The sequence below is a fragment of the Dromiciops gliroides genome, chromosome 3 (assembly GCF_019393635.1).
Source record: "Dromiciops gliroides isolate mDroGli1 chromosome 3, mDroGli1.pri, whole genome shotgun sequence".
Taxonomy (NCBI): Eukaryota; Metazoa; Chordata; class Mammalia; order Microbiotheria; family Microbiotheriidae; genus Dromiciops; species Dromiciops gliroides.
Window position 1 is genome coordinate 29,778,161 of NC_057863.1, and position 20,164 is coordinate 29,798,324.

At 39.7% G+C, this 20,164-nt stretch overlaps 1 protein-coding gene across 1 annotated transcript in view; it reads left to right on the top strand.

Moving 5' to 3' along the window:
• Positions 1 to 20,164, top strand: part of LOC122749431 (EGF-like and EMI domain-containing protein 1) — an 808,768-nt gene that overhangs the window by 619,244 nt on the left and 169,360 nt on the right. Inside the window, exons 8-9 of the mRNA XM_043995804.1 lie at positions 2,037 to 2,159; positions 13,862 to 13,999. Coding sequence (XP_043851739.1) covers positions 2,037 to 2,159; positions 13,862 to 13,999 — 261 coding nt within the window. The remainder of the gene's footprint in view (positions 1 to 2,036; positions 2,160 to 13,861; positions 14,000 to 20,164) is intronic.

The window sequence follows — 20,164 nt, forward strand, 5'->3', positions numbered from 1 at the left end:
GAGGTAGCATGCAGTGATGGTGGTGGTAGTAGTGGTGGTGATAGTATTAAACATTCATGTAACACTTTAATATTTGAAAAGCACTCTACTAATATTATCTCATGTGATCCCCATAACAACCCTGGGAGGTTGATGCTATTATTATCCCCATTTTATAGATGAGAAAACTGAGGCAGACTAAATTTAAATGACTTCTCTGGGTCACACAGCTAGTAATTGTCTAAGGTTGAATATGAACTCAAGTTTTCCTCAATCAAGAGCTATCTACTCAAGTGATCTATTCACCATGCTACCTCGTTGCTCCTAAGGGATAGAGTAATGGATAGAGAAGCTGATGTTGGAGTAGAGAAGATGTAGCTTCAAACCCAGTCTCTGACACCCAAAAACTTTGTGACTATGGAGAAGATTCTTAACCTCTGGATGTTCCAAGTAGTGCTATAGGATTATAAATGAGAGCAGATAAGGAAAAGAAGAACATGATGGTGCATGACTCTAATCCTCCCAACTGGGGAAGGCTGAGGCTACAGCAGCCAGGGGATTCAGTAGATAGAACTCTAAAAGTGGAGTCAGGAGGTGTGAGATTTAAAATTGGATACAAGAGCATTAAACTCCCCTTTAACCTTTCCCTTATTTATCTCCCAGACCAGTAAGTTAAAGAAGCCTCTGAGCTTTAGTTAGAGCTTTTATTGTTTGGGAATTACAAAGTGATGCTGATTAGAGAGATAGGAAAGTAGAAATACAAACAAATAGTCTTAAATCTAAGCTTAGTCTATATTCCGTATAGAACTCACCAAAAACCCAAGGCCACATCTGAGGTTGAGAACTGCGTCAAGCACATGCTGTTATGGAGAACCGGGCTGAGTCGAACCTCTGTCAGCGTCTGTGTGTGCAGAGCAAACCAATGGGCCAGGAGAGCGGAAAAAGACATCACTTCCGTTCTCTCCTTGCCTTTAAGCTCGCACCCCAGAAGTGGAGTGCATAGCAGATGGACTGGCAGTTCGTCACGGTCTCCTCCCCGAAAGGGTGGTCCTCTTTCAGTTATCGCTAACTGACTGTTTAAAAAACTTTCACTTTTTACCACAAAGGACATGAGTTCAAATCTGGCCTCAGGCACTTACTAGTTGTATGACCCTGATCAAGTCACTTAACCTCTATTTGCTTCAGTTTCCTTGACTATCAAATGGGGATAATAATATCACCTACATCACAGGGTTGTAGTGAGAATCAAATGAGAGAATGATTATGAAGCATTTAGCACAGTGCCTAACACTTAGTAGGTTCTATATAGATACAAGCTATCCCTCCAACTCCTCCTCTTCCTCCCTCTCCCTATCATCATCTTCATCATCATCACCACCACCACCACCCTTTGTCCTAGAGTTCTAAACTACTCTATGGCTAAATATGATTTGGTATCCACCCTAAGTCCAGCACCAATATGGTAAATCTTAAGGTCACCAGAATATGTGTAAGGAGGGGTGTGATGTAACAAAAGGCCATGTTAGCAATTTTTTTTTAAATAAGAATTTCCAAAACTGTTTAGGGATATTCAATGTTTGTAGCTATCTTGTAGGTGCCAATTAAAAGTAAATTGGTCAGGGGCAGCTAGGTGGCATAGTGGATAAAGTACCAGCCCTGGATTCAGAAGGACCTGAGTTCAAATCTGGCCTCAGACACTTAACACTTACTAGCTGTGTGACCCTGGGCAAGTCACTTAACCCTTATTGCCCTGCAAAACAAACAAACAAACAAACAACAACAACAACAACATAATAATAATAATAATAAATTGGTCATGTTGCCTCTTTAGCTACACAAGTCTTATAGTCTATGTGGCATGTTTCATAGCAAACATGAGGACATAGCAAACAAGAGGAGAAGGTTTTCCTTCAGGATGAGTTATCTGCTACTGCTCCCATATATCCCAAAGACTCTAGGTACTGGGAAAAGAAAATATTTTAAATTATGGTTAATGTTGTGATTTACCCATGTTGGCTATTACAAGACACAAAACCAAACATTGTTTATTTTTGTAGACATTGACGAGTGCATGGAAGGAAGCGCCCACTGTGCCCACCACTGCGTGAACTCTGTAGGATCTTTCACCTGTACCTGTAACCCTGGCTTTGAACTCGGTGCAGACAGAAGACATTGCTACCGTAAGTAAGGACTCCAGAACAATTCTTAACCTAACACTCCAACCATTGCTCATATCCTGGGATGCTTTCCCAAAGCAAAGTGCCTGGACATTAGGCTACTTATACAAAAAGCGCTAGTTTAGAATCTGGTAGTGGAATAGCACCTTAAGGGTGACCTAGATCCCCTCTCTCATTTGATTATGAACTGAAATCCTCCCTCTAAAATAAATCTGTGACCTCATCAACATTAGTACCCCCTTTAAGAAGGCAGATGGTAACCTACCTATGCTTGTCCATCTTGCCTGACTCTTGTCCATGACCTCCCATAATTCCACTTTGTTGTGCTCCGGGCCTTCCTTGCTTCCTGTTGACATTTCAAGGTCAACAACAGAGCCCAAGATATCTCCAGTGGTCTCCCCTCATTCTTGAATATGGGAATGAACAGCCCATCTCTTTGATCATACATTTCTTTTCTGGCATTCTTTCCTCTGTTATCATCTGGTAATCAATTTTTGTTATATGTTATAACCAGAAATCATTCATTCAGTATAATGACTTATTATGATTGCTATTAATCATAATAATAGTTTGCTTGAAAAAGCATTTTAGAGCTTGTAATGTACTTTACTCAAAAAAAGTACTGGGTAAAAATATAAGTTCCTTGAGGACAGCACCTTTTATTTTTAACATATAGCAAGTTGGGGGCAGCTAAGTGGCACAGTGGATAAAGTACTGGCCCTGGACTCAAGAGGACCTGAGTTCAAATCTGGCCTTAGACACTTAACACTTACTAGCTGTGTGACCCTGGGCAAGTCACTTAACCCTCATTGCCCTGCCAAAAAAAAAAAAGATTTCAATATATAGCAAGCACCTAGTACAATGTCTGGCATATTTTAAGCACTTAATAAATGTTTGTTGTTTGATTGATGTAGGCAATGCAAGGATGATGCTGATACCCATTTTTTAGATGAGGAAACTGAGACTCCAGGAAGTGAAATGACTTGCTCAGACTTTCACAGCTAGTCATGGCCAAGCTCAGGATTAAAATCCAAGACACATAGGGGCAGCTAGGTGGCACAGTGGATAGAGCACCGGCCCTGGATTCAGGAGGACCTGAGTTCAAATCCAGCCTCTGACACTTAACAATTACTAGCTGTGTGAACCTCGGCAAGTCACTTAACCCCAATTGCCTCACACACAAAAAAAAATCCAAGCCACATGTCTCACTGTCCAGTATTCCTCTTGTTCTACTACAATAGGAAGGGAAGGGAAGCATTTATGTTAAGCACTTTACAAATATCTCATTTGATTCTCACAAGAACCCTATGAGGTATTATCCCTGTTTTACAGGTGAGGAAAACTGAGGCAGAGAGAAATTAAGTGACTTGCTTAGGTCTTACTGACTCCAGGCCCAGCACTCCTTCCACTGCACCATTTAGCTGCTTTCTCATCCTTGGCACAGTCACTAGAAGGCTGACCTGGGTTCCAATCCTGCCTCAGATCTGTGTATGGTTGTCTAACCCTGGGCAAATCACTAAACATCTCTGATACTTAGTTTCATTATCTGAAAATCAGGGGATTGGACTTGATAACCTTTAAGGTTCCTTCCATCTCTAAATCTATGAATTTCTCAAGAAGCAATGATTTGGCTGATGTGGACACTCCTTTTACTGAGAAAAATGGTAACCCCTAGGCTTGGAGAGCCCAAGACTCAGAGGTATCATACAATATGCAGCCTTCATGTAGCTCGTAAATGTCAGAGGTCATATGCGAACCTAAGTGTTCTTGATTCCAGTCCTTGGCCCTCTCTGCTTCTCTCTGTCTATACTATCCTTGTTGATGCTTTATCATTCATCAGTTTCCCAAGAGAGAAATTTTAATAATGGAAGATCCATCTTTATAAGGCAATAAATGGTAAAAGACCATCTATTAATAGCTCAGGATCATAGTAGGTCAGAAATAAGATCTTTATGACAGCTACATACCCATCTTTTTCTTCCTAGTTTGGATAAAGGTCTTCAGACTCTCTCCTATGATATAACCTTGGCTATTAATTCCATAGGCTTGAACTGCTTAGTAGACTAATCCTTAGAGTAGGAAGTTGGGAAATCCACTGAGGAATACATAACTTGGGTCTTATTGGGAGATTTTAAGTAACCTGTCCCTCTGTCCTTGATCCTCTGATGGCACATAACTCAATTATTCTATTCTGGAGTATGACCCTGCTGACGCCCACAGGATGCTATTCCCATTCCCCATGGACCTTGGATCTGGTTTATTTGAGATGGTCATCCAAAGGCTACATTTTCACCTATCATTAATGTATGTTTCAGATTAAGACCCTTCCTCCTTCCTAATATACTAAATTACTGGCCTCAGTAAAAGTTCTTTCTATATCCTTCCATACCCTCCTCCCCATCTCACTCAGTCTTCCTCCTTTTCTCTCGACAAAGCCCTCCCCTAATCCTTTACTTTCAGTCTGATGGAAGTCATATTAAATTTTTAACTTGTTCTCCTATATCCTTCACATTTTGCAGGATGACTTCAAATGCCTCCTTGTTTCAACCCAATCCTGGCTCTGCTCAGATGACACTATTTCACTTGAAATCAATTCAAGTGGGGCCCATACCTTCTCCTTCTCCTCCTGACTCATGGGCCAAGAAGAAGGGATGGTCACACTTCTTATTCTCTACCACCATTTATGAGTCAGAGATGGAAATGAACAAAGTCACTATTAAATATTGCCCACCAACAGCTTTCAGGATCACCATGTTGGAAGGTTCCTCAAAGTTCACCTAGTCCAATGCCCTCATTTTACAGATGAGGAAACTGAGACCCATCTATCCCACAAGATTGGGGTAATGCAGACACTTGATAAAAGTTAACAACACTATAGAAATATGAGGCATGAGTATTATAGTTATTCGTGTATCTTATCTTTCTCATCTACCCTCACCACTGATATAGATGTTCTCCAAAGTTTTCTCCTCGACTTCTACAGATACTCTCTTCATTGCCAATATTATCTAATTGCAGTCCTTCAACTGTTGCCTTTATATAGTAGACGCCTTAATTTATTTCTCTTAACCTTAATCACCAGACCCAACTATCTCCTTTATGATTGTCCTCATGGATGATCCATTGGCAACTCAATCCCAACATATGAAACTATCTTCATCAAGTTGTGTAACCCTGGGTAAATCTCATAAACTTTCCAAGTCTCAGTTTCCTTGTTAGTAAAACAGAAACAATAACCCCTGAGCTATCTACTTCACACTGTTGTGAAGAAAGGGCTTTGTAAGACCTAAGGCACTATTTTCCCCCTGTGTTTCATTGGTAGAGGAAACTACTAATTTCCTGGAAGATTGCATGATCTGTCTGGGATCACACAGTCAGTATAAGTGAAAAGCAAAACTTGAATCCAGGTCTTCCTCACTCTGAAGTCACCTTTTTTTTTTTTTAACACTATGCTATGCTGTCTCTCAAAATCCAATGTAATAATAACAATACCTAATTAAACCATAAGTTCCTCAGGACAGGGAGTATCTCATATTGGTATCGGTGTCTCCCATGACCCCTTGTACTAGTATCAGGAAGCCCTCCTTCCATGTCTTTGAATGAATGGCTCTCTCCATGCAGCCAGAGTTCTTTGCCACTTACAGGATTCAGATGACCATAAAGGAGGGCTCAGGACAAATTCCCTTCCCCAACATACTTCAGTAATTTATTTCTCCCATTAAACTGCTATAAATTTTCTTTAGCTTGATGGGAGTTTAGCAAGTGTGAGTGGGTCTGTCAAATTTAGAAGAAGAGACTTCAGGAAGTCATTTAGACCAGTCCCCTCATGAGGAAGCTGAGCCCCAGAGAGAGGAAGTAAATAGCCCAAGGTCACTGAGTATCAGGCATTAGCCCAGTATCTTTAACTCCAAATCTTTTGGTCCTAGTATATACACTACAGTGGCAAATTGGCTATTTGGGTTTATTTTCTTTTGCTCTGTATTTGATATTCACACCCAACTTCCCCTCTCCTCTGCTTTCCATTACTCCATTTGAAAAAAGAAAAATTGATTCTGAATTTATATATATATATATATATATATATATATATATATACACATACACATACACATGTATGTGTGTGTGTGTATAAACAGTGCCCTGCTTTAGAACTCAAAGTTACTGGTGTTTAATTCTGTTACCCACAGGGATAGGAATGGACCTGTGATCTCCTAATTCTAAGGAAACTCCCGGAAAAAGGATTAGTACCTTGTAATATAATCTTAGAGAGTTGTTTAGCACATCTAGAGGATAAATTATCTGTCCAGGGTCACACAGTCATATTGTTTGGGGGAGGGGGTGAGGTAAGGAGGTGGTTGAGCCCAGGTTTTCTTGGCTTCAAGGCCAGTTCACTATCCACTATATTACCATTCAGTGACTTGCCTAAGGTCATGCAGACACTATGCAGCAGAGGTGGGTTTGAATCCAGACCCTCTGAGTCTAGATCCTCCACCAGAAGGGTAACTGACATCAGGTCAATAGTGACTTTTTTGCAACATCCTGGCTCTGGCCCTTGGAGCCACATAGACAATGGGGCTTGACCAAGGTCATATAGCTAGTAAGTGTATGAGGCCAGACTTGAATTCATGAAGAGGAGTCTTCTTGACTCTTGGCCCAGGGTTCTGTCTATTGCATCCCCTAGCTGCCCCAGAATCAACATTAGGTATGATATATTATTATATATTACTGTGTTTTTAGTAGTTGTAGCAGCAGGAGCAGGAGCAGCAATAGTAGCAACAACAGCATGCCTTTCTTTCATTGTTAAACAGAGGTGATCCTCAGTTGCTGAAAGCTCTGCCAGCCTGGGTGGGTCCTGTTGAGCCCAATAAGGCTTTGAGAATGGTACGGACGATGGTGTATGTGCCTGTTGGTTGATATTGTTGCCTTTCTCAGCACTCCTATGCGGGATGGGGTTCAAGATCTGGCCCTTGGGCTCCTGGGGAAGGCAGCAACTAGAAGTGCCTCTCCTTGGGCTCAGGACTTCTTCCCATGTCCACCTCAAGGAAGGGAATGAAAACTTGGATCAGCAGGCTAGTGCCTCACACATAGTACAACACCAAATAAATGTTTATTGCTTAAACTAGACTCCTAAATTTCTAGGGAACCTCAAGCATGGGCTCACTCACTCCTCAATTCTCTGTGATCTGTCCCCTGACCTCATCCCACAAGGGCATGGCTTCTCCAAAGTTACTATTGATCTCTTGATCCAAATGCTTCTAGATGTCTCTGCAACATTGGACAATGGCGATCCCCCATGCCTTGCTCCTTGATTATTCCCTCCTCTTCTCTCTGGGTTTCATGACAATGCTCCCACCAGTCTCACTATGCCTTCTCATACCCCTTTCTTTATCATCTTCCTTGTCATTTCTCTAACTGCAGGTGTCTCCCAAGACCCTGTCCTAGGCTCTTGTCTCTCTTGCCTCTATAATTTCTTTCTTGGGAACTTCATCAGATGTAATATATTTATCCTTTTTATGATAGTGACTCTATTTTTGTGGGGCTGCAGAAGGGTACAGAGCTAGTAAGTGTCTGAGGCTAGATTTGAACTCAAATCCTGACTCTAGGGCCAATGATCTCTACAGTGTACCACCTAGCTTCCCCCTGCTGGGGACTTAAATCTACTTATCTACAATCTCTCCCAAATTCCACTTACGCATCCCTAATTTCTTATTGGACATTTCAAATGAAATATGTCCAAAATAGAATTCATTATTTTTACTCTTACCAAACAAAAAAAGTACCCCTCATCTGAGCTTCCCTATTTCTTTCTAAGACATCATCATTCCTACCCCAAGGACCTCGGTTTACAACCCTGGCATTATTGCCCTCCCCAAGCCAATCAGCTGCAAAATCCTAATGTTTCTGTCTCTACGACATCTCTCCCATCTGTCCCCTGGTCTCTGCCCACAGAGCCACTCCTTGTTCAGACCCATCCCACCTTTTACTTGCTCTATTATAATGATCAGTCTCCCTGCCTCAAGTCTCTCTTTATTCCAACCCATTCTCCATACAGCTGCCAATATGACTTCCCTTAATGCTACTCTCCTACTCTGTAAATTCCCAGTATTTCTTTTTGTCTCTAAGATCAGATACAAACTCCTCTGACTTTTAAAGCCTTTCACAGTCTTGCCATAACTTTTCTGTTCACCCATTGTTCCTCTTTCCACATTCTATGCTGACCTTCCCATCCTGCTTTTCTTCACAGAAGATACACCATCTTCTTCTTTTTCTTTTTTTTTCTTTTTCTTTTTTTTCTTTTTTTTAGTGAGGCAATTGGGGTTAAGTGACTTGCCCAGGGTCACACAGCTAGTAAGTATTAAGTGTCTGAGGCCGGATTTGAACTCAGGTACTCCTGACTCCAGGGCCAGTGCTCTATCTACTGCGCCACCATCTTCAATCTCTGCTCTTAGCATAGGATGCCTCCCATGCCTGAAATGTGCCCCCCCAACCTCTACTTCTTATAATCCCCCTCTCTCTTTAAAACTCAACTCATTTCACCTTCTCAATGACATTTTGTTCTTATCCTAGCTGCTAAATACTCCCCATACTTGCTACCCCAAACCCAATCCACATTAAATATTGTGTATATAGGTCACATAGGGAATATCAGAGGGAGAATTTTAACCCAATTCAAGTAGCTGTCATTATTAAACACTTACTATGTGCCACACACTGTGCTAAATGCTTGGAATACAAAGAAAGGTAAAAGACACTCTCTACTGTCAAGGACTCTACAGCCCAATCAGGGGAGACAGTATGCAAACAATTATATACAAACAAGATATACACAAGATAAACTGGGTGGCAGGCACCAGAAAATAGGGAACCAGTGAAATTGATTGAAAAGAGGGTTGACATAGTGACATGGTCAGATTTCTGCTTTGGAAAGATAATTTGACAGCTAAGTGAAAGATGGACTGAAATGGGGAGAGGTTTAAGGCAGGAGACTCACTAGTAGGTTATTGCAGTAGCCCAGGCATGAGGTGATGAGGGTCTACCCCATGGTGGTAGCAGGACCAAGAGGGATGGGGAATGGAATATACTAGAGATGTTATGGAGATAGAAATAATATTATTGGAAACCTGATTATAAAGAGGAGAGGGGGTGTGAGAGGGGGAAAGTGAGAGACAGAGAAGAGAGAAGAGAAAGAGAAAGAAGGAGGCAAGAGAGAGATAGAAGAGAGAGAAAGTAAGTAGAAAAGAAGAGAAGAGAGAGGAGAGAAAGTATAAGGGAAGAGAAGTAGAAGAGAGAAAGAGAAGAGACAGAGAGAAGGAAGAGCAGATGAAACTTAGGTTGCAAGCTTGGGTGATTGAGATAATGGTGGTGCCCCTAATAGTAATAAAGGAAGTTAGGAAGAGAGGAGAGATTGGGAGAAAGATGATGAATTCAGTTTTAGTATTGATCCTGTTGAGCTTTGATTCCAGGTCCCTTGATTCCAAAAATAACATTTTTCCCACTATCCACCCTTTCCCTTTAGAATGTAAACCTGTTGGGAAGGGGAGTTTTATATTTATAGCTATACCTTCAGAGACTAGCACAACGCCTGGCACTTGGTAGACATCTAATAATTGCCTGCTGATTGATCATAGGAAGAAGGATATAGCATGCTGAAGCCACCATTTATTTAAACTTTTGAAACATTGAGCAAATAACCACTTGTAAAGATCTTCACTTATATGCACACTGATGTGTGTGTGTGTCTGTGTCTGAAACAGGACCGCGGACAGAGCTCCACATTCTTATTCATCCTTGAATATTGCTAACATTCTGCATGCCCAAAATCACAGTTTGGGGAAGAATCTCAGGAAACATCGAGAGCAACACCTAGCGGAATAAATCTCCCCTCTGCAATAGAAATCAGTAGCTGCTTTATTAAGGGGTGATTTGCCAGTGTAGCTTTGAGCCTTGGTGATACAGGCCTGACTCTTAAAACTAGCCCAGTTTTGCTATGTGATGACATTAGCCTCTTACAGAGTAGGCCTAGATAAATTAGATAGGAGAGGAGAATTAAGTGCTAATTAGGATTCTACTTCTTCTGAAGTTCATCTTTCTCTGAATGCCCCAGGGAATCCTCTCAGGCACTGGGAGAATGTGAGCTGATTTTTCTTACTTATTAATGTTTGGATTTTTTTAAAAAATATAGCCAGAGGGTTAGGGGATGGGTGCATTTTACAAATATGAGAAATAAAGTCTCTCACAGTCTGACTGGTACACTCTCAGGGAGTAAAGCATGACCTATTATTGTGAAGAAGTAGGCAGTTATTGCTAATGAGTTACTAGGTACAGGGTTTCTATGGAATTTACTTGGGAAAGCACTTTCCCCTAGAGTTGAATATATTTTGTGTGTAATGTATTTTTATAATTCTTTTTCCTTAGGTGAATAATTGACTTAGTCTTCTCTGTAGACTCTCCCCCAGACCTGGATGTTTTCAAAAAATAATACACAGTTTGTGCTTAGTGAAACATAAATATTTTAAGTTGTTTGGGATCCCATGAAATAAGTGAATGTTTTGTTTTTTGTTTTTTTCCAATTCATGAAGGTGTTTAACAATGAATGATCCTTCATTCATAAAACAAGGGCACTCAAAGATGACTCCTCTCACCCTTATTCTGAGTACAAATATGCTGTTTTATTCCTTTCCTCAGAGAACAATTTCTTCTATTTACATAATTTTTCTCATAGGACCTTGAAATACCTGCCTACTGAATCCTTTCTACTGCCCTGGTTTACAGATTGGATCCAATCACAGTGAGGTTAAGTTAAGTGACATAGCCCCAGGTTACTCACCAATCAACAGTGTCAAGGCCTCCTCCAACTTACATTTCTTGGTTCTTCTCTCTTATTTCTAATAGATGACACTTTTTAAAAATCAGACATTGATTTAAAATATGAGAAATCATGTTTTAATTATTTTATTTAAGTTTAAAAAGCAACAAAGTAAATGGTTTGCTTTTGTTCCTGGAGACTTGGAACTTCAGTTTATTTCCCACAGACTATTCCTATGTGTTCCTAGGTTTAGTCAAATTTGAAAGTTGACATAAAAATTAAAAATACCTGTATTGCCCTGGCACTTTTCTGATGCCCACTGGCATCCGCTACATCATGAGAATGATGCAGAAATCTAGGATAAGTGTTTTCGTACTGATAGACATTTTCCTCCCCTATTCTTAAAAGCTAAGAAGAATTTATCAAGTACAGCAAAATTCTATTATAAAGCGTATCACTCTGCCAAAGATTGGGTAAAACTGTTGGTCAAAACATAGCCTCTGTAGGTAGTCACACACAATCTTTCTATCACTCTTATCTCTTCTCCCTCTCCCTTTTTCTTCCCTCTTCCTCTCCCTCTTCTCCTTCCAAATGTCCCTCCCTCTCCTGTATCCTATATTTCTCATACACTTTGTCTCCCTCTCAAACTCTTATCTCCTTTTCCATTTCCTTCCTTTCATCTTCTCTCAGACTCTCATATATTTTATTTCTTATCTGTTCTGTCTCTTATCCTTTTTCTCATTCTTTTTTTTACATTTCCTATACTTTCATCTTGCTCTCTCCCCTTTCCCCTCCCTCTTCTCATCCTCTCACAAATCCTATCTTTCTCATCTATTCTGTATCTTCCCTTATCATCTCTTGTCTCTTCTCTATCCCACTTTTCTGTCTCTCTCATAACACACACACACACACACACTTATCCCCTCCAGATGGCTTAGAAGTCATAGATTAAAAGGGCTGAGCATCATAAGAACTAAAAACAATTTGGAGAAAGTTACCCACTGAAAATGAAGAGTAACTCCTGGATGAGTGGTTTAACTGGTGGGTAATATTTCTGCATTCTTTATTTATAATCACAAAACTTATAACCTAGTCACTTAATGGATTATTTTCCCCAAGAGAGTTGGGCAGACTTCTGGAATGAGTATCAGATTTGGATTCAAAATACCTCAGTTTTAATCACATCTCTGCCACTTATTATTACTCTGTGTGTGGTGTGGGACAATTTCCTTCAGTTTTCTGCACTTCACTTTGTTCATCTGTAAAATACGTGAGTTTGTATGTGTGTATGTGTAGAGGGGGCATTGGGGAACTGACTACATGATATTTATAAAGTCCTTAGGTCTCTAAGATCTAAGGCAATCTGTATGTTGACGATCCAAGGAGCTGCCTCACTAAATTCTGACAGACTCATCACCTAGTTGGCAGCAGGTTACTGAATTATTTTGTAACAGGAAGTAGCAAGGTATAGCTTGTAGATATGAGTTGGTGATTGTCTTTCTGGAGTCTGAGCTTATCATGCTACCCCTGAAAGTGTATTGTTCAGTTCTGGGCACCACATTTTAAGGAGAACATTTGTAAACCAGAAAATATAGAGAAGTGCAATCAGGATTTTGAATAATAAAAAGGAAGAGGATGAGAAAGAGAAGGAAGGAAGGAAGGAAGGAAGGAAGGAAGGAAGGAAGGAAGGAAGGAAGGAAGGAAGGAAGATTTATATACCACTTTACAAATATTATCTCATTTTATCTTAACAGAAATCTTGGTGAATTAGATCTTTATTTTATCCCCATTTTCCAGATGAGGAAACTGACCAAAGTTAAATGACTCACTCAGGGTCACACAGACAGTAAATGTCTGAGGTCATATTCAACCTTGAGTCTTCCTGATTCCATGTTCTAGCCCTGTAACTCCTGTGTCACCAGGGGGCCTAGAGTCTCAGACTCATGCCATATGGAGAAGAGTGATGAACCTGGGACTCTGTTTGGTAGAATAAAGGACTGGGGTGGGGGTGAGGGACATGATAGCTGACTTTAGGTGTTTGAAGGGCGATGGCTCTTGGGGAAGAGGGGATAGACTTGTTCTTTCAGACAAATCTAAAAGCAGTAGAAGATGGCAAAATTCCGTCTTAATGTAAAGGAAAACTATATAGTCAAAGCCTCCCCCAAAGCTCCCTTTTGGGAATGTGGCAGTTTCCCATTCAATGATGGTATTTCAGTAAGGACTACATGACCACTTAATCATTGGCTATGTTATAGAATAGGTTGGATTGGTTTGGCACTCAAGTCCTTTTCACTTTTGAGATTCTATGATTCCAATGAAGTCAGAGGAGTCAAAACTGTACTAGTATAAGCAATACTCATACCCATGAAAATAGAGACCTTTGAAGTCATGCAGAAATACCTGTCATTGTTCATATGGGAAAATAGGCTGGCTTATCAGTCTTGCCCAGATGCAAGAACTTTTTAGGACCATTCAGAAACAATTGAAGAATTGAAAGTAATCATCATCATCATGATGATAATGGCTAGTATTGGGGTTTTCAAAGCATTTTAATATGTTAATAAATTTGAGCCGACCTACATTTTGACAAGCATCTATTGATAGTGCAAATGCCTCATTTGCTTATTTCCTTAAGATTCTGTAATTTTCTGTAGCCCTTGTTCCATAGAAATGAGTTTCAAGATTTTACAGTATTTGGGACAGTCCCATTGGAGGTGACCTCAATGTAAAATAGTCCTTGTGCTTCTACTTTTCTGGGTACCATCTTGTTGCTTTTTTCCCCCACCAAACTTTTCATGTCTTCCTCTCAGCAGGGACTGCACACCCAGTGTGTTGCTGGAGTCTACTCAGGTTACTCTGTTGTTATGCTAATAAGACTCTTTTCTTTGTTTCCTCTAAGGGATTGAAATGGAAATTGTCAATAGCTGTGAACAGAACAATGGGGGCTGCTCTCATCACTGTGAGCACTCAACTGGTGGGCCCCGTTGTTCTTGTAACCATGGACACCGTCTTGATGTGGATGGAAAAACATGCAAAGGTAATCTATGGCAAACACCATCTTCATTTTGAAGTTGCCCTGAATTCATTTGTCCTTTCCATCCCTTATTACAGACCACTTTACTATGCCCTGCATCATTCTAGCTGCAAAGGTGAGTGGATTGAATAAAAGCTCTGGCTACTGGTTGAAAGCATAAGAATGTCAGCTTGGCCAGAAGAAGGTTTAATTAATGCCCCAATTATTAATTTCAAGGAGATGATAGATAGATAGATAGATAGATAGATAGATAGATAGATAGATAGATAGATAGATAGATAGATAGATAGATAGATAGTATATACATTTTATTCTAAGCAAGGAGAATCGAAAGTTCCCAAAGCTTGAACAAATCATTGTCATCTGTGAGCCAAATACCAAATAAGTGGAGAGACTTGGGTGTTAGTCTTAGCTATATTGTTAACTAGTTCTATGACCTTGGGCAATTCACAGCAGCTCTCAGAACCCCAATTTCTTTAACAGGAAAATGTGGGGGCTGTGCTAGATATTCTCTAAGGCTCCTTCCAGCTCTTATCTATTCAACAAATCCATGACACCGGTATATCCAATAATAGGGCCTCAACTAAGCACTAAGCATTAAGCATGGTTCCTCAGCTTGTTAATGGCCTGCTGCAGATTTTCAGTTTTGCTATGGAGGACAGCTGTGCTTCCAAAAGCACTTTTATAGAAGTATTCTTCTGGGTTCTCTCCCTCTCTCCGTATGTCAGTGTTGCTTTCAATAGGAAAGATTCCTCAAGTATTAACAGAAATGATGTAATTTGAGACAACTCAAGGACAGCTGACATGAGGAAAGGAAATTCCACTGTAAGCATGCTTCAGGGATGAAATATTCAGTCTAGTGGTACTGAGAAGAATAGATTTCTACTGTATATGGAAAATGATAAAATTAATGAACCAGGTTAATCTCAACTCCAGTTCCACCTAAGAAACAAATGTCCCTATCCCTAAAAACAATTGTTTTTTTGTTTTTGTTTTTGCAGGCAATGGGGATTAAGTGACTTGCCCAGGGTCACACAGGTAGTATCAAGTGTCTGAGGCTGGATTTGAACTCAGGTACTCCTGAATCCAGGGCCAGTGCTCTATCCACTGTGCCATCTAGCTGCCCCCCCCCCAAAAGCAATTGTTAATCATAGTATTGTCAGATCGTACTCCTGCTAGCTTAGTGTCATGATACCCTCCCTCCTAATTCCACTATTACTACTCGTTGTTCAGTCATGATTGACTCTTTGTGACCCCATTTGGGCTTTTCTTGGCAAACATACTGAAGTGGTTTGTCATTTGCTTCTCCAACTCATTTTACAGGAGAGGAAACAGAGACAAATAGGGTGACTTCCCCAGGGTCATACAACTAATAAATGTCTGAGGCTAGATTTGAACTCAGGAAGATGTCTTCTGTTAAGGGCTAAAATTCTAGCTAGTCTGTCTAAAATATCTAATGAGTGGTCGCCAATAAATTATAAGCTTTAGCAAGAGTTAGGTTTTTAAGCATTTATTAAGGAGAATAAGAATTTGGTAAAGAGAGAGAAAAAGGCCTAGATTCCTATCTATTAAAGGGAGAGCACATTTCTAGCTCTGCTCTCCACCCGAGTCCAGAGGAAAGAGCGCCGAGAGCGAGCGCCAGTCTCTTCCTTCCTCCTCCCACTAGCCCGCGTCACTTCCTGACTCCTGGTCTTGCCCTCAAAGACCTTCGCTTCATGGGCAGAACTCTTCTACAGTTAAGTCTCCAGCAGGTGGCGTCATTCCAATCGTTACACTTCCTAACTCTAGGCCTGGTAATCTGTACACTGGGCCACCTAGTTGCCTCCAACCATTACTATGACCTCTAAACAAAATTCAAAAGCACCATGTGACACATTTTATACCTAATGTTAATTAAATTGGAAACAAAATTTATTTTGAATTTTGTTGTTTTTTTTAAATATCATGACCACTATTTGATAAATTTGGAAACAATCAGGTGTGCCATTAAATTATGGTTGTGAATCACTTCTCTGAAGTGTAAGATTCATGCTTTTAGCCTTTGGATGAAATGCTTATTCTAAGTGAGTGAGTCTTGCCTTCCACTAGTTTCAAAAAATTTCTGATCATGAAAGTGATCCTGCATAATAATCCCACATTGTAGGTGGTATTGCAGTACATCAAAAGGCTCATGTGGCGGGTTCCCCTACAAAACTGATTACTCTTATGGCTTCCTTTCCCTATAAATCACACAATGTTTCGAAGCTTTCCCCATAACACTGGGAAGTTCATCCATGTATATAGGGAGCTAGGACAGCATAGCTATAATCACTTGGTCCATAATCAGAACTCTCCCGTTTAAACCCCATCTCAGTCACTCACCGTCTGTGGGACTTTGGGTAGTATGCCAAAGAGCTTGAGCCTCAGCTTCTTAGGGGATAGTAAAGCAGCTATATGGTACAGCAGACAGTGTCTGCAATAAGGAAGACCTATGTTTGAATTTTGTCCCAGATACTTATGCAACCCTAGAGAAAGAAATGATTCTATTTTGGCCTCATTTTCCTCACCTGCAAAATGGGGAATTTGGACTTAGTGCTGTCTCCCATCCCCTTCAGCTCTAAATCAATCATCTCATGATTCTCTACCTGCCTTGCACACCTGAGAAAATCACCCTTCAAGCTGAGTGCAATAAAGAATTTCAATCACTGCAACCCACCTATACTTTCTAAGGAGCTTGCATTTTCATTGTATATACTCATATATGTAGATGTCTCCCCCTCCCCACAATATCATATAATTTCTTTGAGAGAAGGAACTGTTTAATTTTTATTTCATACCTCCAAGGCCTACTATAGTGCTTGGAACATGGTTAGTGCCTAATAAATGCTTGGTGATAGATTAGCTGATTGACAGTAGTGAGACGCAGAGTTGTCTGAATCACGTGGTGATTAATTGACCAAATAACATTAACCCCCAGTTAATAAATAAAAGAATCTGGATTTGAACCCAGGTGTATCTAAGTCCAAGTTAAGCAGCTTAATCACCACACCATTAAAAGTATGTAATTTACAGCTATTATTACAATAAAATATGTAAATTCTCCTTTCTCTTTTGTTCTCCCTTTGCTATTAGTAGTACCAAACTTGACCTCTGCTAAGCTTATTCTTTAAAACCTACAACTTGGCTTGGAATCTTATTGTACTTTGGAAAGTAGAGTTCAGTAAAGCTCTTGTTTGCTGCTAGGAAAAATAGCATCTGCCAGGGTCAAAATACAGAAATTGCATATTTATGAGATTTCAACAGTCAACACAACAAAGTCATATTGTTTATTACTCAAGTTTATTTCATTTTCCAAGAATAAATACCACCCATATCCAAAGCCCAAACATTCATTAAAGTAAATGCAATGATTAGTTTGAAGTGTACACACTTTGCTTATTTGTCTGAAAATAGGTTAAGGCCACAGATGTTTTCTGCAAATGCTCATGCATAAAGTAAAATTAAGAATTTTCCTTTTAGCCTTTCAGTATTAAATGCTTTTAAAGTGGGTGTCTGTAGGTAATCATACACAGCAAACAATAAATAAATAGGTGTGAAAATAAGCCAGCAGTTCTGCAAATAGCATGGCAGTCTTAGCCCAATGCCAGACCAATTAAGGTCATTCAGAACCAACTGAAATACAGTTATAAAGGGGGGAGTAGGGAGAGTTAACAGTAATGCAAATAGCAAGTTTCTGCTGACCTTTGTCAAACAGAATACATTAATGATCTTTTAGATAACAAGGGTTCTTAATTTGGAGTCCATGGAGTTTTTAAAATATATTTTGATAACTGTATTTCAATATAATTGGCTTCCTTTGCAGTGTATTTGTTTGTTTGTTTGTTTTTGTTTGTTTTTGTTTTTTGGATTTTGTGGGGGTTTTTTTTGCAGTGTATTTTAAATTTTTATTTAAAAATAATATTCTGAAAAGGAGTCTAGAAGCTTCACCAGATTGCTATAACGGTTCAAGGTATTTGTGAGACACTGACATCAGATATTTGCCTAACAATTTGGAATTATGCTGAGAAAGGCCATAGCCTTTGACCCAGAGATCTCAATGCTATGCAGATAAACCAGAAAGATCCATAGTAAAAAGAAGGGATCCACATGAACCAAAATATTTAATAACAAGCCCTTTTGTAGAAGCAAAAAAAAAGACAGAAAAAAATAAAGTCCCATTGATTGGGAAATGAATGGCTAAAGAAATGGTGCAACAACATATGGAAGATTACTGTGTTTCTTTATGATGATGAATAAAATATGATGAATACAGAAAACCATCTGAAATGATACAAAGTGAAGTAAACATAAATGGGGAAACATTAACAGCTCATATGAATACAGCATTTTAACATTAGCAAAACTCTTCACATATATTGTCCAATTTGATACTTGGAACAACTCTGTTAGCTAAGTGTTGTTATTACCACCCCCGGTTCACAATAGAGGAAATGGAGGTTGATAGAGCTTAAGTGACTTGCCCAAGATCACACAACTCATGGGTAGCAGAGTCAGGACTTGAACTCAGATTTTCCTTATTCTGATATCCTGCAACTCTCTGTCCAACTGTGCCATTTAATTGCTACAATAATTAGAATGACAGAAGCACATGCAGAACAAAAACCATACAAATATAGTCTGAATTGAATGTTGTGTGATTGTAGTGACCAAGTTTGACCTCAGAGAAGATAGGCATGTGCTTCCCTCCCTTCTGTGCAGTGGTGGTGCACTATGGGCATGGGATATTGCATAGACTCTTGGGTTTGATTCATGCATTGGTTAGTTTTAATGGACTTATTCTTTTTTCTTTTCTTTTTGTTATTATAAAGTAGGCTTTCTAGATGGGGAAGGGGAAAAGGATAAATTGGGAAACATAGGCAATATAAAAACAAAATTATTCAACCAAGACTTATTTAGTACCTATTGTATGCCCCTGGCACATAATAAGCACTTCATAATCTTTCTATAAGTCTGCCAGGAATTGGGCTGGATGCTGGGAATACAGTGTCCAAAAAGGAAACAATCACAGCTCTATAGATGCTTGCATTTTAGTTTCAGAGACATAGACATATATGAGTAAATGGAGCATAACTATAAAATGCAAGGTATTTAAGCAAAGAGGTGCACTAGTTGTTGGGGGGATCTGGAAATTCATCATGTACAAGAGGATGCTCAAGTTGCTTCATGAAAGCAGAGTTGGAGGTGAGAAGGGAATGTAGCTCAAGCATGAGTTATGGGGCACAGAAATAGGAGACCAAGCTGATGTATGAGAAACATCACACTGCCAGTTTGGCAGAATGTGGGGAGTGTGGGAAGAGCAGTCCTTTATGATAAGTCTAGAAAGATAGCTTGGAGCCAAATTGTAAAAGACTTTTAAAGTCAAAATAAACTCATGGAGATAGGAGGGGGCCACCAGAATATATCGAGTAGGGGAATGATATGACCAGACCTGGGCTTAAGGATAATCATTCTGGTAGACTCTTGGGTTTGATTCATGCATTGGTTAGTATAGAAGACTGACTTGAGTCAGAGAGAATTGAGTCAGGGAAAACATTTAGGATCTCATTGAAATAGTTCACGTGAGGGGTAATAAAGACCTGAAATATTGTGGTGGCTGTGAGAGAGTAGAGAGAAAGGGAATGATGCCACAGATTTGTCGAAGTGACAAATGGTAAGATTTGGCAACTGATTGGCCAGGTGGGCAAGGTGGAGGGAGAATTCAAGGGTATCACTGAAGTTCCAAGTCTAGGTGATTGGAAGATTTGAGGAAGAAGATCATAATGATGTTTTGGACATGTTGATAAATGTCAGCCTTGTGATGAGTCAGAACTGGATCAATGAAGGTCAGATCAAGTGCATTATTTTCTAATTTGATGAAGCAACTGATCTTCTTTGTATACCTCAGAAGGAAGAAACCTTCATCATAAATGTGTGATGACCTGAGAGTGATTGAGAAGATGACAAAGAAAACATTCCAGTTCTCTAGTGGGCAATAAAGGAGGATATAATGGGGTTGGAGTTCAAATAGGGGAAAAAATAATTAGAAGTTTTTGGTCATTGTCCCCCAACAACCCATTGAGATTAAATTAGAGCAAGGAAACAGATAACATAGAAAATATTGCAAGGTAGCTCCACTAGTGACATTTGAAG